Source organism: Parus major, chromosome 11, assembly GCF_001522545.3.
Source record: "Parus major isolate Abel chromosome 11, Parus_major1.1, whole genome shotgun sequence".
Classification (NCBI taxonomy): Eukaryota; Metazoa; Chordata; class Aves; order Passeriformes; family Paridae; genus Parus; species Parus major.
The window spans coordinates 9,202,322-9,229,472 of NC_031780.1; the positions used below are offsets into that span (position 1 = coordinate 9,202,322).

Genomic DNA, 27,151 nt, shown 5'->3' on the forward strand with positions numbered 1-27,151 from the left:
TTTTTTGCTGTGAAACTAGGCTTTTTTTAGAAGTGCAGTTTTTCTCTGTTGATATTGGAGTGGGGTGCATAGAAAGATGAACAAAAAGAGAGGAAATTAAAATTATTTTCTCTGCTTTTTGTTTTCACAAATGCTGGGTAATGTGTTTTCATGACCAGTGTATATCCATATGAAACCATAATTCCAAATTCTATTTAGCTTTGTAAAAAACAGGTAATTTTAATCCAATTTATTTAATGAGAAGATAGCAAAAGTGCTGTTTCAGGTAAATACTGTAGTATTGTAATCATCCAGTTTCATTCCAGCTTCATAGTCATATTAGACAACTTTTGAGCTTATGATGGCCACTCATACCATTCAGAATAACTCATTATCCTTAGAAAAAAATGTTAATCATCCAAGTTGAAATTGTATTCTCTTACAAACCAGACGCTAAACAGTTGATATGGGTAGACAACTTCTCAGCTCTAAAAACAGTCTTTCTACAAGTCAGTAAAGAACCCTTGTCCTTAGACAAAAGAAATATTTTTGCTTCAATGGACTTGAATGATTTCCTAGGGCTCAATTCTCTCCTGAAACATTTGGGTGTAGTTTCCATTCCAGAGCAGGGAGTTGTTGGTATATGTGCATGAGCCTCAATTTTTTTTTTTAACTTTTTCTGCTCATGGCTTACAATTTCAGTACCACTCCTTTTATGATACTAAAATGCTTTGTGATGGCATAGATGCAGTTTTGGTGAGTAAAGAGTGGCATCTCCTTGCCACATCTGCTTTCAAAAGTGCCATGAGAGGGAAGCGCTCAGTTTAATACTTCTTCCTGAATAAACATGATGCCAAAAACATTAACTTTGGAGACTTATTTCTTACAGTTTCTGTCTCATTTTCTAGGCCAGCTTATTTAGACCAGACTCTTTCATTCAAAAGCTTTATAAAGTGGAAAAAAGGAAAGAAGACTGAACATGAACAAACACATATAATGGTGAATTAGCATCCTGCCCCTTTTCTATATAAAATTGTTTGTCCCCTCTAAATTAATTTTCCTGTTTTCTTGGTGGGGTTTAGCTTGTAGGTCAAACCTTTCATGAACACTAATGAAACCTAATTCAGAGGGTAAACCAGAAAATGCTACTTTTTGGCCTGTTCTACTTTCCTCTGGGGGGAAAAATTATTGCTTGCCCAGAGAAATTGCAAGTAAAACTTTATAAATCTCAGGGGACCACATTTACAAACATGTTCATTTTAGGGTTATTGGGGGAAAAAAAATAAAAATCACTCTAAGTCTTCAAGAAACTAGGAGTTTTCAATAGAGGAAATTCTGTTGTTTCTTTTCAATCTTCTCCAAAACTGGTAAGGCTGTTTACAAGATACACATGGCCACATGAAGATCCTTGTTGTTTCCCCCAAAAGAGTAAAGTGTCAAAAGTAAAATCTAGGTTATAACGAAATCATAGGAGTCTTAGAAGTCTTTCCACCTGTCTGATCAATACCAAGAGGTGCAATTACTCTGACTTGCCCCAGAGGTGGTCCACCAGCAACCTTGTGTTAAGTGAACTGAGACTTGTACCCCCTTGGCAGCAGTCCCCATGTGCCACAGCATGGATCCTTCATGTTCATTTCAAACCCCAACTAATTAAATATATTTGTCAGTTCTCATGAACAAAACATTCTCCCTCACTTTTGCCTCCCTCCTGCTCATTACTATTTTTCCTTCCTCTCAGTGACCTGGGAGCTGCTTTGTCAAGAAGGCAGGACATACTCAGAAAGCTGAGGGTAAGGTGGTTCTGAGCACAGAAGAGGTCCAGCCTTAGCCTCTTCCTCTGCTCTGAGCTGTGTATCCTCCTGTAGATTCCTGTGTGATCCAAAGACAAATCTTATATCCATGCTGGAATGTCATGTCACTGTATACCCATTTCTTGCTTAGGAAAAATTTTAGTCTACAGAAATCTACAGAACTACTTTGAATTGACAGTCCACAGTAAAATAAACTGTTTTCAAGAGGTTTTTTTTTTCTGATGATTACACAACACATTAAAAGGATGCTTCCACTGTCAAGGCCAGCTTTCAAATGCAGACAATAAATGGCATTATCAACTACTAATTCACGTTTAAACTCCATGTGAAGGCTACCATATGCGACATGAAGGCCAAAATACCCACTGCTGGCGCCAGCTTCTACAAATGTGAAGGCAAAATCTAATTTCGCCCACTCGGGGGGAAGAGGTTGGGCGGCTGGCGTGCCCCGAGCTTTACAGAGGGGATGTCAGGGCTCTGCCTCCAGAGCGGGACCGAACAAAGGTGTCCCCCGGCTCCGCAGCCCCCGAGCGAGCGGCAGGGCCACGGTCCATCCGTCTGCTGCCTTAGCAACCGGCTGCTTTGCCTACAGCCACGGGCACCCTCGGGCCCGCATGCAAATCCCCGAGCTCTGCCCACGCTTTCAGCACTGCCACGCTCCCCTTTCCCCCTCCGCTTGCCACGTCCCTGCCGAGGGTTTCGTGCTGCCGGAGCCGAGAGCGAGCACAAGGGAAAGCACGGCGAGGCCACCGCAGTACAGGACTTGGGGACAGCTGCACACCGCCCGGTAGCGGCACGCTGCTCACACCCTGCTCTCGGCCGTGCCCTCCGCCCGTTCCGCCAGCCGCACGCCGGGCCGGACCCGGCTGCCGGGAGCCGTGACATCCCTAACTCGTACTCTCGCTGCCCGGCCCGCCGGGGCTCTCGGGTCCCCGGCCTCGCTTGCTGATGCTTGCCCGCTCCACCCCGTCCCTCCAGGCATTCCGGGATCACCCGTCCCCATCCCCGGGGCTCGCTCCCCATCCCCGCCGCCGCTCTCCGCGCATCGCTCCTGCATAGCAAATGGCGGCGGCGGGGGAAGGAGCCCGGAGCACGGCGGAGGGGAAATTTCCTCCCCGAGGCGGCCCGGCAGCGCCCGCAAGGGAGGGCGGAGGGCGCCCGCCCCGCCCCGCTCCCGCCGCCCCCGGGCCCGGCTCCTGTCACGATGAATGCGGGAGGAAGGCTCCCCCTTCCCCTCGCTGGCCTCGCCGCCTCCGGCCCCTCCTCCGCGCCCCCGCCGCTGAGCGCGGCCGCCCGGCGGAGCGACCCCCGCCCCCGCGCCCGGTGCTCGGCCGGCGGCCCCGGGGGCGGCGGGATCCGCACCGCCCCGGCGCTCGCACTGGAATGGGTGGAGTTGAGGAGCGCGGTTTCCTGAGAGGAAGTGACCGCACGGGGCAGGAATGCGCCGCCGGCTCCGCGCCGCGTCCCGCCTGCCTCGCCGCGGTGCCGCGGGGAGCCCTCTCCGCCCCGCCAGCCATGCCGCACTTCACCGTGGTGCCGGTGGAGGACAAGCCCCGCGCCGAGTACGACAGCGTAGAAGGGCTCAGCTGGGTGGACTACCGGGAGCCGGCCGCGGCGCCCGCCCCCGGCGACTCCTACGACACCGTCAGCTCCGACGGTGAGCGGGCACGGCCGGGGCGGGGGGCGGCGGTGCCCACGCTCCGGGGGCTCGGGCGAGCCCGGCTCCCCGCCCCGCTGCCGCCGGCTGCGGCACAGACAAAGGCGGGGGCGCCGGCGGCGGCTGCCGGGCTGCTCGGGGCGCCGCGCCCGGGGGAGGAGCCCCTCGGTTCGCCGGGCGGGCGGGCGGTGGCTCCGCTGTTGCCACGGCCGGGACGCGGGAGCCCGGGCAGCCGGGGCGGTGCTGCCGCCGCTGTCAGCCCGCCGGGCCGCGCCGGGGATGCCCTGGACGCGGGGGTTCCCCGGAGCGCGCAGGAGCCAGCCCGGGGTTCCCTCCGCCCCCCCAGCCGCTCGGTGATAGCGGGGAGCGGGGCTGGCCCGGGGTATAGCTCTTATCGGTGCTCCCACAAGCCGCTGTCTCCAGAGGTGATAAGGGTACGTGGAGATAGGCTCTGATGTTTTCAGTGCTCCACTGCCAAAATAAACGGGTGATAGAGAATTCAGTTAAATTAGCCGAATTTAACGGTGCCTGCTTTACTTGTTTATATCATCTTAAAAAACGCGGCTGCTCAGCAAGGTCTCTCTCCCGCAAGCCGGGCCCTTGAATACTACAGCAAGTGCTTTGTGCCTGTGTGGCTCTCACAACTGCTCCTGCCAGGCAGAGCTGCTTTTTCTTAGGGGTTAATTTATTCCAATTACAGAAGAAGATCACGTAAGTAGGAGGGGATTTTGGGTGGTGAGATGTACATTCTTTAGGCAGCTGATATCGGTGCTCAGCCTGTCTTAGTATTCTGCTGTGACTTTTAGATATAAATCGCTTTAAATACTGCGAGTGTTTCTAGTGGGAATGTGAAGGACAATTAGATTTGGGCAGTACTGTAGTTCTGGTACAAGGTTGTTTTAGCTCTTTGTGCAATCTGTTCTTTTTTTTTTCTGCCTTGGTTATGTTTAGCCTTCTGTAACCTTTAGGAAGAGGATCTTCCCATGGGCTCATCTGGTGAATCTGACTTGCCCTCTGTGAATCATGCGTGACTCTAGGCAACAAAAGAAAAAGCAGTAAACACCTGGCCTGTTCTTCCTTGCCTGTGCAGTCAAACTTTTCAGACTACAAATATTATTGAATGTACAGTAATCCCTTGAAGGGAGCCTGCACTGCTCAGGCCTGTGCTTGAGGAAGGCAACAGGGTTATTTTGTTGAGTGATACTCAGCTGTCATAAGAGCAAAGTTCAGTTCCTGCCTTGTTAACTTGCTCACTTTTCTGAGAATATGCATTTCAATCTCCAATGTGTGTGCATTGGGAGTTTCTTTCTTTCTTTGTATAATTTTCAAGGAAATTTTAGATTTCAATTACCAAGTAGCTTACGTAGCCCTAGTGCCCGTTCTTTCCATGCCTAGTGTGGGTGTTTTAGGATGATGAAAGGGAGGTGCTTTTCCCAAGCTATTACCACAGATGATTTGAGGCACTAGCCCTAAAGGCTGTGCAGGGCCTTTAATTTGTTTTGTAAAATAGGCCTGTTTTACTCTCAGGCTACTATATAGTCCCTGTGTGTAGTAAAGTAACAGGTATTTTTTACCCATCTCAGCAGGTTGAGGTGGACACCTCGTGGAATGCTTTTTCCAGTAGCTAGCTTTGGCCATGGGTTGGTAAGTGTGGCTTGTGGAAGCTGCTGCCATGGTGGATAAAGAAAGTCAACTCAAACCACCACTTACTTGGGTATAAGGCTGCCTGTAGGATGTGTGCAGCCAACACACTTCAGGATACCCACTCAGCTCATGTCACAGTCCATCAGTCACTGGCAAGCTGCTGCCCCAACTGCAGTGCACAACCATGCTGCTGGAAGTTAGCTGAGTTTCTCTATTTTAAAGCTGATAAATATCTAGGAATTTCTCTACTAATATATGGTAGCTAGGTCTGTTTCTGTTTGAACTCTAAGTGGCTTCCATTTTTTAATTTACTTTCACAGTAATTAAGTATTGTTTCATATCCTCGGGGTGTGCGTATAAAGATATGTGTCTTGCCTACCTGTACTGACAAGTGTGTTCTTCCCCACTAGCCTCTTCTGTCTTTTCCTATGTTTCTTGGGTTTGTAGCTCTTTAGAGGGGAATCTGAACTCAATCTTGTGTTACTCCTTTCGGTTTTAGTGCTGGTTTCTACATCCTGTGCTGTTACCCTGGCCTCTCACACAGGGTGTGTTGATGGTATGACACAGTGGAGGTGGAAGCTCCTGTTGAAGGCACAATATCTCAGAGCTGTCTAGCGCTGGCTGGAACCTGCAGCCTGGAGGCAGGAGGGTGACCCTGCAGAGCCTTCTGTGGCAGCTGATTACGGGGTTCATGGAGGGATTTGGTGGTGGTGGTGATGCCCCTGATTCGAGATAAGATAAACTGTTTGACTTGAGTGCAGAGTTCAAGTTTTAGGTTGTGGCCTTTTCAAAGTGCACGCGGTTGATGCTGGTTCGTGGATGCACGTGGAGCTGTGGGAGCAGTGCCCATGGGCCGGCCTTTCTGTGCCATCGAGTGGCTGCACCACAGGCAGTGCGAGAAACTGGCTGCAGTTCTTCTGGTCAGCCTTCTGCTGGGAGGGTTTTATTTTTGTCAGCTTGCTGTTCAGAACCTGATTGCAAGAGTTGTTTGGGTTGCTCAGTTTGATTGGGTCTGTTGAGGTGACTCAGTAAGGACATGGCCCTTCCAGAGTGTGGTCATGACACTGTTAGCTGCTCTCTAACACTCTGCAGAGTGGTGGCTGTGCTGTCCAGTACTCCTTGCACAATAACTGAGGCTGTTGCTTATGATTCTGATGGATTCTTTTTTTGGTTTGGTGTTTTTACTGCTGCCTTTATTTCTCATATCTTTGTTTTTGAAGTTGTTTTTTTTTTTCCTGAATTCTGCTTTTTTTAGGATATCAAGTGATAGGGCGTCATCTAAACTCTACAGATGTGAAACTGTTCTGCAACAGAATTTCTTGTCAACCATTTCCATTAGAAGACATTAGTCAGTGTGCAATAATTTAGCCTTGTCAGATAGTTTCAGTGCTTGCTTATGAATAAAATCAGCCTTTTATTTCTAAGTAGGTTCCACTGACTGCCACTGCTTGTAATAGACTTTGACATCTTTCATTTAGTAAAAGAAGTACAAAGAATTATCCTGTGATCCTATGATAAACACTTGAGCCCTTCTTTATGGATCGTCAGGGATGAGAAATGTGAATTTGGCATCCCCTCTGTCTTTGAAATAAAGCCAGCATATTAGGTTAGGTACACAGGGCAAAAAGAGAGACAGTGGGGTCTGAATAGTGTTTAAAAAACCAAATACACTTTGCTTTAATAGGAATCTCAGCTCCACAGACATTGTGCACCCAGTTAACCAAAGTGTGGCAATGTCATGTGTCCTGTGGGAAGTTATTTATCTTCCCTTGACTTTTGTGTGGAAATGAGACACTAATCAGCTTGGTGTCACTAACTAGCTTTGGTCAGCTGCCACCCTTGGTTTTTGCCAAGGAATTGCTCTGCTTATGTTCCAGTTATCACACGGCTTCCTCCAACCCCTGGGTTCTCTAACTAGAGTCTTTTACCTCTGTGTCAGTGTGTTCAGTGTTCTTGTGCAGCAGCAGATTGTGCTGCTCATTTACAGGGAGCTGTTTTGGAAAATAGTGTGCTTTTACTTCAGACTTCCTGGTTCATTGCTTTAATGTGTGGTAACTTACTAGTAAAGATTTTCAGTCTTTTGCAAGACTTGAAAGTAAGCTCACATGAAATGTGTCTGAAGATACTTTTAATGGAGACACATAAATCATTCAAAAATCCTTCTTCAAGGTGCTTAATTCTTACATGTAGGTGTTTTGGCAAAGTCCAGAGATAAGATAAAATTTGTCACGTAATAAATTAGACACCAGGGCTAAATAGGGCAGCAGAAACGTGTCCAAATAGCATTTAAGTTATCTTAAGAAGTTCTGCTGGCAGCAATGTGGCTAAATGGAACTGTTATGGTGGTAATAGTGGAATATTTTTGCATAACTTTTGTAGCACAAGTGTCTTAGCATTTTTTGTGTTGCCTAAAAGCTGCAGAAAGAAGTCATAGAGGAGGCAGCCTGGGGTGGAGTTGAGGCAAAACCTCTGAATTGTTTCAGAGAAAAGTAACCTGAGAATAGCAATAGTGATGTCAGTGAACTGTCTTTTCTGGTGATTTGTTAACTGTTCCTTTACTGAAAATGGGATGGAGACTGCATCTTCTTCAATGTAGTTGCATTTTGATGAGGGAGGGTTTTTTTCTGTTCTGCTGGCAACTGGTTTCCCCTCTCTGAAAAGTATGATGTGTAAATTTGGAGATATTAAAGGTGTCCTGTCAGTGCAAAATATGTCAATAGTTATTTCTTTTCAGAAAGGGTACTTGTGGGATCTGCAGCAATAGTTACAGTTTTCAGTGCAGGTCCTGAAAGGGGTCTTAGCAGCAGGGTCATACTTAAGAAGTCCTGGGAGGTTTTTTGTTGTTAGCGCTTTTTTCCTTTTCTTTCCTTTTTTATTTTTATTTATTCTTTTCTGTTTGAGCAATCAGTAATTATCACAGCACTGATTGCAGTGCTAAATTCCAGAGTGCTTTTCTCAGCAATGCAGGTGCTTAGAGAAGTGGACTCTTGCTTCAGATAAGGAAAGATAAGGGTTTGGCATGTGAAAAATGAGAGTGGAAAAGTGCTTTGTGACATAATTAGCTGTTTATAATAGCTGGGTGGGTGAAGGAGGTGGTATATACTTTCTTTATACCCTGTAATCAAAGGAATTTTTCTGAGGAGCTCGTTTTCCTGGAGCCCATGGTCAATACCTGTAGTTCCTTTTATCAGCTTGTAGTGTAGTAAGGTTAAATTTGTTAAAATGCTTGTCTAGGAAAACAAAAAAGTTCTTGTTGCTTTATAAACTGCTACTTTTGCTAAGCATGTCTCATACTTCTAATTTGTGCAGTGTTCAGGACCGAGCTGGAGAGGCTGCAGCTGTCCAGTGCCAAGAGGAGCGTGGTGCCAGCTGCTGGTGAACAGGAGAGTTAGCTAAATATAGGAAAACATGGGCCTTTTTGTGGGTTCTCTGGTATTTCAGTTATTTGAAAAAGCTCTGGGAAGAATCTTTGTGATATGTCTAAGTGAAGTGAAAGCAGCTCCTGTACCCGTGTGTGTGTGTGGGTCTGCATGTTGCAAAAAACTAAAAGAAGGTTGTTAAAAAACCCCAAACAACCCTCTGTTGGTCTCTTGCAGCTGCAGATTTTTTGTGTTTTGGAGAACACCTGCATTAGAAGGCTAAGCAGTTGTACATGAAAAGACATGGATTTTCTACACAATTCTCTCTGCCCTTGCTTGCTAAGTGTTTCAAACTTGAGTTGAAGCTAAATTTGGAAATATTTTAATAATGTTGAAGTTATATCTTCTCTACAATCTCTGAATTTTTCTAAAGAATTTTAAGTACATTTTTGGGTGTCTTGTATTTGTATTAAATCTCTCATGTATAAAATTGATCTGTGTGTGTTATTCAATTTCCCCTTACAAATTCCTTCAGTGTTTCACTTCCTCAAAGAAGATAGTGACATCTGCTTTCTTTTCCCTGCTGCAACAAAATCAAAGCATAACTTTTTGTGTGCTTTTCAATGTAGGGCTTAATTTTGGCTTTTGCTCTAAAATTCTGTGTAGAATGAAGACTAAGGTAGTTTGCAGTCTCATTGACCAGGAAATGTAGCCAAACATAGTAAAAGCTGTTGGCTGAGGTTGGAACAGCCACCTTGAGAGTGATCAGAGTTAGTGGTCACTGCCTTGTCTTGAAGTGCATCTGACAGGATGGGGGATACCCAGTGCCACAGGGAGAGGGAAGCTGTAATTGGTGAGTTTACCCTTCCAAGACCAAGTTAAGGATTTACATGTTTGTGATTATTTGCTGCATCACAATGTGCAGACTGCTTTAAATTACAGAAAAATTGCTATTAGCACCAATATGTGGAGCAAGATTTCTTTGATCAAAGGGTCTGTGTCTTCAACTTGTTGGTTCAAGGTTGCTCTTTAAATACCTTGTTCTGTGACCTGAATTACAGAGGAAAAAAAAGAACCATTTCAGGACATGGTGAGAGCCTATTTGAATTACATTTTAGGGGTGTTTCCTTTGTCTTCAGTAACCTATGAATAAGAAGTTTTGCATCTATTGGGTGTACTAAGCTGATTTTTATTCTCAGATAATAACATTTCAGGGTTTTTATTTTTTTTTTGTTTGTTTGATTTAGTAAAACCTCTTTCTTAATTATTAGTTTTCAATAGGCAACTGTTCAAATGCTGCCAAGTGATCCCTTAGCAATGAGTAGTACTGTTCTCGTTCTTTCAGTTGAGCTGCTTTGGATGATTTCTTTCAGCATACTTGGATTTTGTCATGCATAGAGGACTGAGCATCTTTCACAGTGGCTGCTGTAGCCATTGCCAAGCAAACAATATCTTTGTTTTAAGCAAGCAAAATAACAAAATATACACACAAAAATATTAGTATTTTCACAGACTCAAATATGAGACAGTTAATATATCTGTCTTTAAATTTAAAGGTCTACAAAAAATACAGCCCTTACCATGCATGCAGGGTAAACATCTCTGGAATTTGAATATGGAATATACAATATACATTTTGTATACTGTAACTGTATATATATATGTGTGTGTGTGTGTGTGTGTGTATGTATATATATGTGTGTGTGTGTATGTGTGTCTGGAGGTTATTTTGTAGCCTGATTACTGCCTATTTGTCCCCCATACCTTTCATTTTAAACACTGTTTCACAAGTTTCAAACTGTCACTTCTGAATCATAAAAAGAAGTTTCTGGAGTGAATGGAGTAGCATTTTTTTTTCCTAACAGGCTTTTAGTAGGTCTTTAGATTTTGTGGTGGGTTCTAGGTATGCCTTGGAATAAAAAAGGTTGTTTGCTTTCCAGCAGTCTTAAATCATGTCTGAGCAGCAGAGGTACAGGTCAGAACAGTTCTGGGAATACATGTTTTCAAATTTTTGCTGCTGTTGAAGTACCTGGTGGAGTTCTTTCTTTCAAAAGATGATTCTTTTGATCTTCTTTGTGCTCTGTAGGACAGAGAGATGGAGTTTGACATGCAGAATAAAGTGCTAATTGCCCCCAAAAAGCTTTTACTCAATTAGCTTATGGATGAATGGGGAAGTTTGATAACTTGGCAGTTATGCTTGGCTGACTGGGGGCAGCTTTAGACTTGTTGGAAATGTAAATGAAATGGCATTTTGCTGAGCAGAAGATGAGAAGCCAGTGCCAGGCAGGGCTGGGCAAGGGGTGAGGGAGGACGTGGCTGGTACTGGGGTGATGGTGGTGGTGAAGGGGTGGTCATCATCCCACCTCTGTATTGATGGTCACAGTGCTGCTCCAGGAAGCCAGGAGGCTCTTTTCTGTAAGGCATGGTGTGCCAGCATTTCCACAGGTATTCACAGTTTGTGTTTGCCTAGTGTCTCCTGGATTTTTGGCCCACAGGTCCATCCTCTTGAATGCAGAATGCTTAATTTGTTTCTTTCTCTCCAGCCAAGTGACCTGCATTGTCCTAGAAGCCCAGCTCTCTCATTGATTGGCACGTGGTCTGTACCATCATGAGGATGCAATCTATTGATTAATTTGAAAATGAGACTCAGAGCTGTGAGCTGCTGTTGGAGGCTGGCTTGCAGGGATCTGTGCAGGGATTGTATAACCACATCCTGGCAGAGGAGCGGTGACGCAGAGCTGTGTGTAGGGCAGAGGCACGCTGTGCTATGGATAGGTTCAAGGTAATTATGCCTCAACAAAACTACATGGGTTTTTTTCCCCTGCAGTCTAATTACCAACCTTCAGTTTCATCTCCTACCAGTAGCCAGCAATTTCTTCTTCTGTTTATCTGAGGGATTTAGAACATCATTCAGTCACTGCGTTTACCCTCTTATCATGAAGCAGACCATGCAACCTTCTGACTTTCACTTCATGTCAAAGGGAAAGAAAGATTTTTATGGTGTGCTGTTAGAAGCTGCTCATTTGCTGAGTTAAGAAGGGCAAACTTGTTGAGACTTGCTCTTACATACTTTAAATTGCTGATTGTTGCAGTAAAACACAGTTTGTATGCCCTGGAGTATAATAGTTTTCCATAAAATTATCTATGGCAATGCTACTTACTTTTATGACCCCATCTCTGCTTGCAAGCTGAGTAGCCCTGAGCTTAGTTACTGTGTGCAAAGTCCACCTCTGGATTTCCATGTAGGAGGTCAGCTCTGAGTCAGGACCAGGAGTAATTCAAGAGTGTGGCATAGCTGCTGCTGTCTCTGAAAGAGGACAGCACATTATTGTTTCTCCTCTGCCTTCTACCTCTGCATTCAGGAGCTTTGTCTTGCTGATCCTCTCCTAAATAGTGTAATTGATCTTACTTTTTTCACTGCTTACTGTAGTTTGTATTTGTGTCCAGAGCTGACACAAAGGTAGAAGTTTGTTAATTGTCTGATTTTAGAACCTACTGCTGTATATTTTTGCCTTTGTTCTGCTAAGGTTTTAACTGTCCAGTTTATGATTTCACAATGTTAGGTGTTTGTCAGTAATACCACTTGACCATCTCCCATCCCTTCAGTAGTATCCCTTCCTTTCCCTTGATTCCTTTTTGTGTTCTGCACCCTGTGCTGGGGCACAGCAGTTTTGAGAGCATCACAAGCCACCCTTTGCTTCAGCTCCTACGTGGAACTTACATCTTGACTTCTTTGTCTAGGCCAACAGAAGCCACTCACTCTTGCTGTGTTTCTGTGTTCCAGGAAATGTGGTGACAATGTCAGGGGTTAATTTCTGCGACATGGTAGCTGATCATGAAAGCAGGTATACCTGAGCCACGTTTGGTAAATCCCAATTCTGTGTAACCAGTGGGATGATTATCTGCCTTGTGCTGAGATGCCTTTTAGCACACCTGCAAGGAGCTTTAAAGCTGTAATTCAAGGCAACACAGAGAGAATTGCCTGATTGCAGTATTTTGCTTTTGCCCTTTTAAGACACTGTATTGTAGACTTTTTGGTAGAAGCATATATTTAGCAGGAGCAAACTCACCATTATACATCTTGGAGTGTTTTCTGACTTAGATTGTGCTCCAGCTGCCTAATTCCTGGCTGGTGAAGCAGAAAAGTGATCTAATGTTGCCGCACTCTCCTTGGAGAGTTTCTCTAAGCTCAAGATGAGGTGTTACACTCCCCTTGCTCTGATGCTTTTGCAAACAGATGAACTTTCTGTAAAATGATGGTAAAAGCCACTGTGGCTTCTCCAAATATCTGACATTGTCTTGGTCTGTGTTGCACTGTGTGAAGTGTGTTGTGCTGTTTGGGGAGACTTGTGGGCTCTTTGTAAATGTGTGTCAAAATATTTGGGTTTTAGAAGAATGGTGGTTTGCTGTTTATCATGTGCAGTGTCAGAGCTCTCTCCACCCTCTAAAATGTGGAGTGACTCCCTTTGCTTGGAGAAGTCTCATGCTGACTTGTACTTTCTGTAAGCATTATGACCAGAGTTAGAGTGAGTTTTGGCTGTTTGTAGCACTTCACACTGAAAGGTCATCCTTGGATTTCAGCCTTGGACTATACACAGGCTTAATTTTTGTTTTTCCCCTCCTCCTTAAAACACCCTCCCACTTTCCTTTTTCCTTAGCTTAAAAAAAAATCTGTCACGAACTTTGTTTTCACATGGAACACAGTACTTCTCAAATGTAAGAAATATCTGATGTTCAGCACTTTCTGTTTGAGTTAACTGACTGAAAACTAATGGCAATTCAGGGTTTCACAATCAGCTTGTAAGTGGTAACCAATGTCTTTCTGCTGTCTTCCAGGAATGGATAGTAGATAGAAGTCTGTAAATGTACATTGTGTAGTTTGCAATGCACTGAATGTACATACACTGAAATGTTCAAAGTAATTAAATCTCCTTTCTTCTGTTATTTTCTGCATGTGTGGAGCATATTTAGCATCCTGGCTCTTACCTTATTTCTTTCCACGTGTTCCCTGTAGGAAGTTTTCTGAGCTGGTGGCAATACTGGCTTTTAGTGGTCACTGTTCCCATTCTCTCACTCCAAGGTTTGTCCCTGTACAGTTGTTTCTTTGGCCTGTGTTGAGCTGGAGGAGCGAACAGGTGTGTCCAAAATTGTGGTGTGTGTTTTTTGGACGTTTTTTTTGTTGTTCTCTCTTTTGTACTGTGAAGCCATGGTCAGTTGAACATGTATAGGGCTGAAAAGAATTTTCTGTATTTGGTATCAGAAAGAAAGGTGTATTTGAATTTAATATTGTATGGAATCTAAATACTGGTCTCATAGATGTATGACTTTCAGAGAAAGTGAGAACATTTTATAGCAAGACAAAAGGCTTTTCCTGAGGCAGGAAAAATGCCAGAATGCTGCTCCCTATATTTTGATAGGAGGTATGCTGTATCTGAGGTGCCCTCATGCCTGTGAAGGAGTTTCGGGGAGGATAATTGTGAGAAATGGTTTTGGAGTTGTTCCACATGAAAGAAGCTCTGAAGTGGATTACAGGGAAATAAAGGTTGTTTTTATAGCATTTTTTTTTTTTTTTAATCTGGCAGTGACAGGTTATATTATGAAAGCTCCCAAGTGATGTGAGTTCCTAAATCCAATTTCTCAAAAGTGACTTGGCATCTTTAATTACACAGGTATTCCTGGTGACTGCACCTACCTCAGCGTGTAGGTAGGCTTTAGTGAGGTGTGTGCTGGTATCCACAGGACCTCTTGTGAATGGGCAGAATGGTGGGGGCTCTGGTAATTATGAAGTGCTTAGAATCATTAAATTAGTATTTCTTGTGTATCTTACATAAACCTCCCATTTCATCCTGCTATTTGCTAGGGTTTTTTTGTGATCTTGCATGTGGTTCATCCAATAATGGGTCATCATATTCTAATGTATTGGAGATGGAAAGAAACAGATGACTGTTTTCACTTGAAAGCTGAAATGCCTGCAGGGCTAATGTCACAGGGCTGCACTGGCATTAGCAGGTTTAAAACCCTGTCTGATTCCACACTCAGCAAGCAGCAGATTTGTGGCACGCTTTTCTGAGTAAGTGTGCAGTGCCTCTTAAATGTGGCTGGGCTTTGACAAGTAGCATTTTCTGTAAGATCCTGATATTTGTGTATTTTCTCGGCGTTGCAAGGATTATAATGCTAGGGTTGTATCACTGTTGGCTTAGCTTTCTGTAAGGAACTTTGGCGTCCTGCAAGAGACCAGTCCAATTCAACATTGCAGCCAGCACTTTGTCACAGCAGGTAGAAAAAGTTCTTTTGGAAATACAATATTACTAAAGTTGTCCAGTTCTCAGGACTTCACAGAGGAAACATTTACTAAAGTATGTGCTAAGAGCTGGAAGAAGAATAATGGTAAACCAAGTTACTGAAAATGTCAAAGAGCTATTGCTAAAGGGTAAGTACTTCATGTTGATGTTAGCACCTACAAAGAATTGTAGTGTTCTGAAACTTTCAGTGTATCTTCACTGAAAAATAAAGTCATAGTGCTTTCTGAAACACAGGATTATTAAATGCTTCAAGTTGTGTAGGGTCAGACAACTTGATGGGTAAAGCAGTTCTCTAATCTAGTTTTGCAAAGTACAGTAGAAGTCTTTGCACATGTTTATTAGGGATAAATCCAAGATCTGTGCTTAAATGTATACTTTTGTCCTCTGCTCCAGCCTATCTGTTGCATAGGCTGTTGTCTGGGAAAGTTTTGGCTGTTTCTTTCAAGCAGAGCACAAGCAAGTGCCATCTTTTGAACTCTGAACTGGTTCAAAGGAATGACTTTATTATCAATAAATACAGCTTTTTGTTTTATTTTTTGGACACAATTATGCTTTGTTTGTGTCACTTTTGTAGGTACCATAATTGTTGCTGATGATAAATGTGTACTGCAGTATAGTGCCTAATGTGTTAAGAATCACAGCTTTACTAGTTAGGTAAAATTCAGTAAACTCAAAACTATATTGACAGTGTTAATTAAGAGTGAAGTAAATAATATTATTACATAGCATAATAATGTTATAATAGTGAATGAACAGCATATACTATTAAAATGAGCATGAATGTCAGTAGTTTGGTGTTTAAGATGCAGTTTATGATGGAAATGTGTGTCTGGAGCAGGCATGTGAGTGTTCAGTGTTGCCAGTGAAATTGGTCATTTGAGCCTGTGTTTCAAGTACAGAGGATCTCAAAGCTATCCAGGGAAAGATCTGTCCTTTCATTTTGCTCTGATTTCCTCTCATAAGCTTTATTGTTGCGTGGGTTCTTATCTAGTTTGACTTTGGCCTTTATTTTCATAAAATACTGGGTCAGCTGGGATTTTACAGCTTGTGCTTTCTGCCACCTTCAGTGAAAAAGACCTGGTAGCCCAAGGTCTTGTGTGAACTGGCATTAACAGATTTCAATTTGTTATTTTCTTAGCAGTGCCTAGTTTGTAGTGTGAATGAGTTTTATCTAACTAGATGCAATGCTGGTTATTTCCTGTTTCTCCTATTTCTGGTGTAAATACAATAATCCTATTAAACCCTCCCCAATACCTAAACCAGCCCAGCCTCAAAGCAAGAACTTAGTGGAGTTTTCAAAACATTTTGAGAAATGTTTTTTTCTCAGCTTAGAATGTCACTTTGCTACTTTTGTCTTTTTCCTACTGCAAAATAAAGAAATTATGGTTTTCAGTTTTGAAAAATATGAAAGTTAAATCATGACTTTCTGTTTTTTTAATGAAAAAAGTGCTTTAGGTAATACTGACTACTTTGTAGCTAAAGGGAAAATAAGTATTCCTTGTTATCAGATCCCATGATGTTAGCTGCCTGTTCTGCTGCCATAAATGAATTTATAACCAGAATTTTCATTTTAGAAATTCTTTGTGTTTCTGGCTAGTTGTGTGTTGTCCATGGAGAAATAAGTGTTTCTAATAAGCAATAATTAAAAACAAAGCATAAAGTTATCTTGATTTTGGACTGCTGCTGATGTTGGATTAGAATTTTGGCTTAATTATTGAAAGTGAATAATTTAAGAAGCAATGTCTGATTTCTGTTAATGAAATGTCAAGGTAGTGATATCTGCAAAAGCATAATTGTGCATTGAATTATTTGATATAGTCTCACGAATGAACCAAGAAAAATGTTCCATAACATTCTCAATTCTGAGAATGAATAGGAGTTTTGTTTAGTCCAGCCACATGTGAGGAACCACATGAATAGAAGCAGACTTGGAATGTATTTGAAATCAAATTGTTGTATTCATGTTTCTTAGGTTTTCCTAAAATGACAGTTTCTTGATTTACTGGGGTGCTTGGCTGCTGAAATGTGGAGATAGCAGGGTTCTTGGACTGCTGGCAAAGTCCAGGAAGATTGCTGAGGTTTTTCTGTTTCTCAGTAATACTCAGACCTGCAGGTCTTGACGGCCTGTGAGTGATGAGCAGAGCACTCTGAGCATCACACAGCCTTTGGGAGGAACAGTATGAGCAGTATCCTTGCTGACATCTGGGAAACAGTGTCTCAAGAGCTGTTAAAAACAAACCAAACCCCCAAAGTGTGATAAAAATGGACATGGTCAGCTTTTTATATTAAAACTTTATTCATAAGGCTGTGAACAAATGACCTCAAAATAATCTGACTAATAAAACCTGATTATGCAATAATTTCTGTTTCTCCATTTCTTTTTTTTCCCCTGTAGATTGCCTACCTTGGGTGTATTCATTTGCTTCTAGGTCCTGTGAGAACTGTTAAGTGTAACAAACCTATTTTGATTTTGTGGTCAAAAATCAAAGTAAATTGTGTCTTAATTACCACTTGTGTAGAAATTCGGAGAACATACTGGCACATGAAAATCTGAGCACAAATAAATCAGAACAGAACTAACTTGCTTTCCAAAGTGAAATTTTGTCTACCTTAGAACATCTGTAAATGAGGGTTTTATTTAGGTTAGGCTCTCTTTAGAGGTAATTTGCAGCATGTCAGGGTGCATGAACAGGAGAGGCACTCCAGGGGTCAGCTAATTGAGCCATCTGAGTGAGAAGTGAGTCTGTGTGATTAGTTTGCTATAAGAACCTGCTGTTGAGATTGCTCATATTAAGGGAAACCCACAGCAACTGCTTGGGTATAAGCTCTGATTACTATTAGATTCCAGTGTTACTGGCAGATGAAATATTATAAGTATGTATATTTTTTTTGTTGTAATTAAAAAAAAGTCAGATCAAGTAGTGTTCCCTGTGCATGAAAACGGCTCAGTTTGTGCCCTTACCTATCACAGATCTTGTGGCCAGTAATACTTGTGAAATAGTGTCTGAATAACACCAAAATGTGGTGTTAGCTGCTATTTCATCACAGTGTTTGTTACTGTGGTGGACACAAAGGTGTCTGTACATGCATAGTACAATTAAAAGTGAGATACTAACTCTTAGTCTGCTCCAGAAATTAAATTACATTGAGGAGAGGAGTGTTGGGCTGTCCTTTGAGCTGGTTTTCTAAGAAATACCTGCTGTTTGTTAGTTATAAAGGGATAAATAAACCAATGTGTTTCTTGGTCAAGCTGAGCATTTCACTTCCAACTTTGACTTGAACTCTGATTCGCGCTGAAATGATTTGAAGGAATTCAGTCCCTTACTTAAGACTTGATACTTCAGGCAGGAAGATTCTGGCAGCCCTGCATGCCACCCTCATGGGCCACAGCAGTGGCTGCAGCTTTGTCCACTTTCCTGCCTCCAGAGCGTGTTGGGGGCTGTGTTCCTCCTGAGATGCTGTGAGCAGGGTGTGCGTGCCTCTGCCAGCTGCCATCAGCTCGGATATGATGTGCTTGTAGAAGCAAAGTGGAGGAAGTTTCTTATCAAAGTTCAGCCCTCTTCAGAATTTCCTTTTTCTTTAATGTTTTAACCTTGCTGTAGCTTAATTGGCACTGCTCTGTGCAATTGTTATCTGTGTGGGCCAGACTAAAGCTGGTCAGGCTCTGTCCATCTGTGCCTTCAGCACATCTTAACTTGCCAGGTGGATAAAGTTTCCATAAGAAGTAGGTGAGCATCTCTAGGTTAGTCATGTCCTGATGAAAGCATCTGTAGTTTTTTTAAGGTGTACTACTTTCTGCTTCTCTGCCTGAATGTGGTGAAGTAGGGGAGTGGTTGTTTTTCATAAAGGAGTTTAGAAACCGGTAGTAGAGAAAAATAAAACCTTGACAGGTCAAGTCATGCAACTGCTCTTGCCACCTTCTCAGTGATTATTTTAGTCTGACAGAGTAGACCTTATCATTATGAAGCTTCCTGGTCTTTTATCGTGCCTAATTGTTCGGCTTTCATTTATCCTCACTAATCTGTCTTTTAGCTGCTTTCATATATATCTTTTGTTTGTAATTCTCTCTAAATTCTGGTTTGCATCCCTCAGTTACTTGAGAAAACAGAATGGCTTGCACAAAAGACTTGCATTCAGCATGCTCAAGCAGTGAAACTGTCTGGCCTAATACTCTTCCAGAAGGAATGCAGTAACATGAATAGTGTCCTCCGTGTTCTTAATCCTTTTAAAATTTATTTATTTATTATTTTTTTAACCTTTGGAAAAGAACAAAATAAAAACAGTCAGTAGAATATCTGCTACAGTTTAGTCACAGTGTTTTTTCTTGGCTGTGACGCAAAAGTTTGGACGTCCATTTGTTGCTTTTGTTCTGTTTCCTGAGCTTGTGTGTTTGCATGTGTGGGAGCATGCACACTTGAGGGTTTTTGGTTTTGTTCCCTGGATCATCTCTGATGTTTAAGGAACTTAGGTGATCCACAGGATGAGGAACTTGTTCTTTGGACCTGTGCCCGTATCTGAATAGAATGTTCAGGGGACTATACTGGAGATATTTAGATAAACTGTGTAGTTGAAGTGGTGGCTGCAAATAGAATTACTTGGTTTGGGAGAGAACTGGTAGCATTCAGAAACAAAATGCCTTAATTATTGAAAGATAATGAAGCCTGAGAAGCAATGAAACAAGTGAAGAGGAAACATTAGCCTACTTGGAATACAGCTTGAATACCTGAAAAATTTGAGATTAATTAGGGACTAAGGCAAATAAATTATTCTCTGTTGCAGAGTATTTAGCTCCCTCTTTGAGAAATGTTCCTTGCAAATCAATCTTGCATGATGAAAACTAACACCACATAGCTACTGGCCAGGACCAAAGACTTGATAACTAAGAATGTGGAAATCTGTGCGCATGTCACAGGATGGTGCTTGCCCAGGAGACTTCATGCTTCAGAATGTAAACCGTCCTCGGGTGAAGCTGGGGCAGGAATTCCCCAGAGTAGCTTTCCGAGGTCACATCCGCTCCCTTCCAAAGCTGATGGAGATAACACGCTCTTCCCATGCAAGTAAGTCTCTTTGAAGCTGCTCCTGTTGCTCATTGGCAGAGAGAATAAATATACTGGACAATTTTATTTTTTTTCCTTGCAGTGTGGTTTCTGTACTGTGCTGCAGTCTTGGTCTGTTTTGTAAAAGTACAGTTGTTATTGTTGTTGAGGAAATGGTTATTTGCTGGAGGTTTTACTCCTGAAATGGAAACACAAAATGAGAGGAGAGAAAGTGAGAGGAATGTTTTGATTTAGAACACATCTATAAAGAAGAGATTGCAATGAACATGCAGCTGTGGTGGAGATGATTTTTGTCTGTCATTTAATTAGCTGTATTTAAGTTAGCAGTGTAGGAGTCTTGGATTAGCACACACCTCTGCAGCACCAGTTCTGCCTATTGGTGGTGTGGAACTAGGATGTCATTGTAAAGAACTTGCATATAAACTAACACTCCTTCACTTCCTGTTGAAAGTATACGATATTTGAGAGGGACTTTAAAGGTGCAGTTCATTAGATCAGCAGGAAAGTTCACTTTTATTTTTGCATTGTCTGCAGGAATTCATATGTATGTTATTTCAGGACAATGGAGCTAGTGCCATGAATGTGGTAAAAAGCCACTTGTACTTCTCTGTCTTCTGAACCGTCGAGAAGGAAATGTGCCCTGGCAATTGCAAAATCAATACTGTATTTCCAGTCATTAGTTCTACTGAATTTTCTATTCAGTTTGGGCTTCCTGTGTGCAGGATAGTGTATAAAACCAGCATGCCAAGGGGTCACATTTGGAAGGAAAGTCTAATGGGCAGGGTCTGAGTGATGCTTGAACATGTACATAGAGAATAAGAGAGAAGATGGAAACTTTTTATAGAGAGAGAGAAGTGTTCTGAACAGACTGATTGTGCAAAATTCTCTGGTGTTAAAATGAAGATGTATCTAAAAAATAACATCAATTAAGTTGAAGATTCATCTTAAGTCACTGGTCTTTGTCAGGCTCAGGGAGATATTATGAAGTAATCTTTCTTAACTAAGGAGAGGTTATGTGGATTGTAGTAACAAGGAAAAACCATGGACATTTTTTAAACAAGATGATAATTCTTTTGCCCTTTCTTTTAAAAGAGCAAAATAATTGTCTTGTTTAAAAAACTGAGATTGAATGTATCTTGGTAACAGTGGGATTTTGTACATAAAATAGTTGAGAGTTTCTCTAAGTGTTACAAGTAAAAGAACACCCATTATACTGACTTGGTATGGTTCCTGGTGGAAGGAGGAAAACTAAGACAGCAAAGAATTGCTTTAAAAATCACTCAGTGATAAAATAACCCCGAAACAACAAGCTGATAATTCAAACATTCAGTCACCAGAGCCAGTGTATAGGATTTCCTATATAGTGTTTATAGGATTTGAGGAAACAAAGCTCATCACCTTGCTGTGTTTGGTAAGTGTAATGGAGAAGATACTACAGAGACCAGAGTCTTGAAGAATCAAGCAGACAGTATTTCTACTGGTGTCATAATTTGCACCATCATTTGTGTCCAATTTAGTGAGTAAAAGGTATATTGCAGATAACTCCATTTCCTCAGCAAAAATTGTAAATGTACTTTAACCACAACAGGATGGGGGGACTGCAGCACACACTGCAGCAAAATTGATCTGGTATATTCCAGTATAGGCATAACCAATACAGCAAGCAAGCAGTTTTTGCAGATTTTAACCTTTGCTAAAGTAGATAACTGTTTGATTTTGATGCTATGTCATTAAGCTTACTGATGTTTTTCTAGTAATGTAAAACATTCTACAATTACAGCAAAGTGAGCCTCTCTTATGTGTAGGTGGGGTCAGCAAATAAGCTGAGCTGCCTTGTTCAAGGCAGCTGCTCATTACCATTCTGGGGTTAGTTGTCAGAGCTGTGAGAAAGGCAGTAGGCACATAAACACAATAGGCTGCTCTTTTCATATATTTTTGGTCAGCTAAATATTTACTTACAGAAGCTTAAAAGTCTCTCAGTTCTTTGTGAATATTGTTTTTCCAACAGTTTTGTGCAAAGCACCTGTCAGCAATTTCCAGAAAATTGTGCTGCTTTCCATGCATGCCTTCCCCTCAGTAAGAGTAGGACTGAATGTTCTCATAATTTTTTGGCTTATAACAATTACTTTTGTAACAGTTCAGTTTGTGCTGATCACTGTGTGTAGGGGAGCACTCTTCTCTTTGCCTGTTGGGTTCGTTTTGTGAGTTGATTTAAATTTCAAAATGCAGAGAGATTTTAATTTGGATTATTTTCAAATAATTTAGTGTAGCCTTATTGAATTGATTACTGTAATCATTGAAAAGATGAACCTAAGAATCCAGCTGTCTAATGTCTTGCTTTTGGTGTGTTCAGTGTACAATATTTAAACTTGCAGTATTTTCATTTGAGATAATAATGTCTTTTTCTTTAATTTTTAATTTTTAATTTCTGTAGTGGTTACATCCTTTGTAAACAGAAAAAGATATTCCTTGGATTAATCCTTTCTTAAGGAGATACTCTTGGAAATCACTCATTTGTGTTGGCTGAGAGAGCAGGGAGTGAAGATGTACAGGCAAAAGAAAAGAATTTTTGTTTGTTGAGCAGAGGGTAATGGGAGTTATAGGTCCAAGAACTTCTTTTGAAGATGGAAATCAATTTAATTTTTTTTTCCCCTTCAGAGGTTGTTTTAAACTATAGTGGCCTTGGTTTTTTGGGGTTTTTTTTTCCTTTTTTTTTGTTACTACTTGCTACAAAAAGCTCTACTGATCTTCCATCTCTTTTTTAAATTTTTTTTTAAACATTGTTCATTGCATATGGGAATGCTCTGGTTTGAATGTACCTGATATTAGGTTTTAATTTAGAAGAGGAGCCTGAAGAATGCACAGCTTAAGTGTTCAAAACACAGTGAGGGTAAAAGCATTAGGATGTTGAATGGGATTAATGGGCACAGTGAATAACAAACAGCATTTAAGAACTAAAAAGGTGCTTTGGGGGTTGTTTACCTGTATTGTCATGACAGAATCTCATCTTTGAAGTGTTCAGTCTTACTAACTGTGTCTGACTGGGTTGGACATGCAGCTCAGAGGTTGCTGTTACCATTAGTAGTGATTTCTAAATGCACAGGAGCTGTCCCAGTGCTTGTCACTGTTCTTCTATGTAAGAAACAGGTACAGAAGTGAGCATGAGAGAATAAAGGCACATATAACATTGTAGCTGTGACCCTAGTCATAGATTTACTTTGAGGTGACTTTATTTTGTTTTAATGAAGCATAGGAGTATAAATAGAAATAACTCTGCCTTGAGAGTAACAACTTTGATATTGCTAACATTGTATGACTCAAGATACTAAAAAGAAACATATTCAGTTAACCAAATGAGTTTATTCCCTATGGATTCTTCAAGGTTACAGTCTTATTCTCTGCTTATCAAAATGTGCTTTTTTTTTTTCTTCACAGGTCATGGCAACCATAAAGAAAACAGTCCTTTCCTGAACAGTTCAGAAGCTGGCAAGGGAGGTGATTACTATGACAGAAATCTGGCCTTGTTTGAGGTAATTTCTAGCTGTTTTTTGTATTTCTAATGTGATTTGTGATCATCCATGATGGCAGGGATGGAGCATATCTTTCTCCCCCAGATACCTTTTTGTGGGTGTCCATCTGTTGTCGGGGTACAGCAGGCAGAGAGATCCTGTGTGTGACAGAGCTCAGGTGTGATGACAGCTGGGTCTGTGAGGCAGAGTTATAATTCTGTATATCTGTATAGCTGTATCCAGCTGGAAGTGAGGAGGGGCAGACACTCCTGCTGGAGGCCTTTTCCACAGGCACAGGACCACACCAGGTGTGCAGGCTCTTCTGTGGGACTTAGCCAGAGGGAGGATCCATCAGGATACCAGAGGCCATGCTCCATCCTGAACAGGAGGTGTATGTTGTCTCAGCCTCTTTCTGGAAGGAACTGTAATCAGGTTTTGTGCTTGGCTCATGTCATCCCTGTAGGAATGACCCCATTTGGGGTCAGTTTCTGCATCATGGACAAAGCACATGATGCTACTGATCCCACCAGAAACTGTTCAAGGTGATACCTGAAGATATGATAAAGCTGCAGACAGTGAAATCTTTGTCAATTGTTTTTTATTTCCTGCGTGGAAAGTTGTTTCTCTTTACCATGCATTCCTTATTGTGCTATCAGACATGCAAGACTTTAATTTCAAAGAGAAAGGAAATGATTTTATTCTGGGACTTTTTTCATCCCCCCTACCTCCAAACCAGAAACAGAAATTGGGTGGGATGAGTATAAGGGTGGGAGGCCCTCTGTACATGTGAGGGTTTTGTCTAGATCCACATGAATTAGATAACATAGTTTGGAAAATGTAATAAAATCATCAGAGTGCATTCATGTCTACAATGAGCAGAGTTTAATTACTAAAACTCTGATTTGTTTGGCAGCTTGACCTTTTAAAAAGTATATCTGTTGATGTAAGTTGACATTAGAGATACATGCAAGATACACATTCATTTTCTCACAGTTCTAAGGCTCAGACTTCTTCATTGCTGTAATTATGCTTTTCAGCACCTAAAGAGAATGATTCACATGGTGCAGACATTTTGGCATGGCCTTTTCCTATCAGAGTTGCCCTGCTTTCAGAAAATTAAAATCTGTCATCAGTGGTTCAGGCACAATGAAATATTCAGTCATTCCCTGGATGATTTTCCTGGTGTGGTCCCTGGTAGCCTCAGGCATGCCCAGGAAGGCGTGATCCCAGACTCTTCAGAAATGCTGTGAACTGCAGAAGTTGACTTGTTGCCTTCTTCCACAGGAAGAACTTGATATACGACCAAAAGTGTCATCTCTGCTTGGCAAATTGGTCAACTACACAAATCTTACTCAAGGTGTCAAGGAACATGAAGAAGCAGAAAGTACTGATGGATCGAAGAAGAAAGTATCAAAAGTAAGTAAAGATTCTCTCCATGGCCATGACTGATGAATGGGATGATTCCCTATGTGATTTTTGGGGAGCTGGCCTCCCTTCTGCTTTTTCTTAACCTCTCTCAGGAGCCATGACAATGTTGCAAAGAAATGACATAGAACCTGTAGGGAGCCAGGTGTTACCAGAGAATTGGGGCAGATGTGGTGGTTAAAACTGCAGTGTAATTCCTTATGCTTGGTGTGCATTTAGCTAAGAATGGAACAGGCTTTTAGTGGGATACAAATAAAAATTAAATTCCACAGCTTTTTCCCAGTGCTGTTTTAGCTGCCCAGCGGTACCTGCAAGCCAGGTAGGTAATGACACAGGGATTGTAGGAGACAACACCCATCTAGAGTGGTGGGTAGAGGTCAGACTGGGCACCCTGGGGCAGCTCAGGAACCATTCCTGTGTCAGGCACTTAGGCAACTGAACTCTGCCCCAAAGCATCTGCATTTAGATGTCTGGCCCATGGGGCTGGCCCTGGAATGACTGCAGCAGGTGAGGTTTGGTTATTGGTAGCTGATTTCTATCAGGAGGGCAGTGTTTAACTGTTCCTCTTGCCTCTGGCAGGGCTGCAGGTGCTTTGGTTACTGCTGCACCTGGCGTGGTTGCATTGTATGGCTTGCAGGCCTGTCAGCTTGTTTGCAAGTTCTGTCAAAAGAAAGATTTCCAAAAAAGCTAAGATAGCACTTGAGTTCTGCAGGTTTTATAGCACTGCCCTACAAAGTCTGAGCCATTTCAGAAAGAGATGGCAGTGATAATGTTGCAAACCAGTACCTCTCAAGCAGCATGCATGTTACCCCATGCTGAATGCCCTTACTCACACTCCAGTTCATTACTCTGCAGTTTTACACTGGGAATAACAAAGTTGTTTTGTCAATGTGAAGCTTAAAATTCAATTTTGAGACCACATGCACTAAAAGTGCTGCAATATTGTGGTTAATGTGACATCATGACAGGACAGCTAAGGTCATTTGGATGAAGTAGCTGCATTCTGGTCCTATAAGCTGACATTAAAAAAGTAATTTAAACATTTTAATTATGATTTTCTTTTGTGTGGTACTTGTTATTATACTAATGGTTGAATCTTGTCCAAAGCTTTTACCTTCACATTACTAATAAGGAATGTCAGCTGCATCTCTGTTTTAGCATGCTTTTGATAGGAATAATGTCAGGTATCAGCTGCTAATATGGTATTATTGCATGATGTAAAATAATTTTCATCCTTTTGCTGTCAGAAGCAGATTGATTATTTCCCTGACAAAAGTAGAATGGTGGAGGATACAATAGACACAGTTGTTGTGATTTTGAGGAAGTTCTGATCACTTTTGCTCTTTATTTCCTTCTTAATTACCTGAACAGAATACTAAGGTAAGATGCAGAGCAATCTGGAAGATAGTCCCTTGCTTCCCTGATGGGAAAAGAATTGGGAGAATTGGGCAATGGGACTATAGTATGCAGTTGGTTAAAGCAAATATATATAAAACTTCACAAGGTAAAAATGGCAGGCACAAATACCAGAAAACTGAGAACTTGTCTTGAATCCCTGGTAGAGTACCATGCATGGTGTGGTGTTAATATTTCTACATTTAGGTATGATTCATGCTTGCATATTTTCAAGCTGTTTACTGCCATTAAAAAGGACTATTATCTTTATTAAAGCTTTGTTTCTATGGAAAATGGAGTTCAGATTTAATAACTGTGTTTTCCTGAATTATGCTTTCCCATGTCCCAAAAATGTGTGTTCACAGACTTCTCAGATGTTTTTTGTAGAATGGTTTTGGTGACCTTTCCAAAAGTGACAGTATCATGCTGTATTAATATCTCAGTGTTTTCTGTGTAAACACTGCAGTTTCCTTAGGCGAACCTTTGTCTGCATGTCTGTCTCTGGGATAAATCACATCAGCTGCAATATCATAACTGCAGGTTGAATTTCTTCTCCCTCTCTTGCCATGAGCAATATAAAATTTTAAACATCATGCAGAATATAAGACGACGGAAAGCCTTGGCCAATAATTATAACCATTAAACCCAGGAAATTTAAAAGCAGTTACTGGACAAGGATATGGATTGAAGGTATTCAGAAACAGTGCAAAGGGGATTCTTCTCCATACTTCTTTTTAATCATCTTTGAAGTATAAATCACTGTGCTGCTGTTAACTTGTCCTTCCCGTTTGAGCATGGGACAGAAGCCTGGCAGTCCATTCCAGCAGCAGCAGGTCTGCTCTGAGTGGATAAACCTCTGTTAGCCCACCCACTGGAGTGTGCTGCACTGGCTGTGCTCAGCTGGGTGACAAAGAGTGCCTGCCTGTCACTAGACAGAGCCTGCAGGCTCTAGATTTGATACTTAAAAAGGAACTGAGGAAAGCAACCCTTTCAAGAAGTAATTCTGTGAGCAG

At 41.9% G+C, this 27,151-nt stretch overlaps 1 protein-coding gene across 3 annotated transcripts in view; it reads left to right on the forward strand.

Moving 5' to 3' along the window:
- The first annotated feature begins 3,241 nt into the window (after positions 1-3,241).
- SLC12A4 (solute carrier family 12 member 4) overlaps positions 3,242-27,151 on the forward strand; it is a 46,045-nt gene continuing 22,135 nt past the window's right edge. The window contains exons 1-5 of one of the 3 annotated variants that reach the window (XM_033517321.1): positions 3,915-4,158; positions 5,031-5,091; positions 19,532-19,809; positions 23,245-23,339; positions 24,603-24,734. In XM_033517321.1, the coding sequence (XP_033373212.1) occupies positions 19,638-19,809; positions 23,245-23,339; positions 24,603-24,734 (399 nt within the window). In that variant the 5' untranslated portion in view covers positions 3,915-4,158; positions 5,031-5,091; positions 19,532-19,637. Of the gene's footprint in view, positions 3,448-3,914; positions 4,159-5,030; positions 5,092-19,531; positions 19,810-23,244; positions 23,340-24,602; positions 24,735-27,151 lie in introns of those variants that run through there. The other 2 variants (XM_015640020.3, XM_015640019.3) reach the window with 2 other exon arrangements.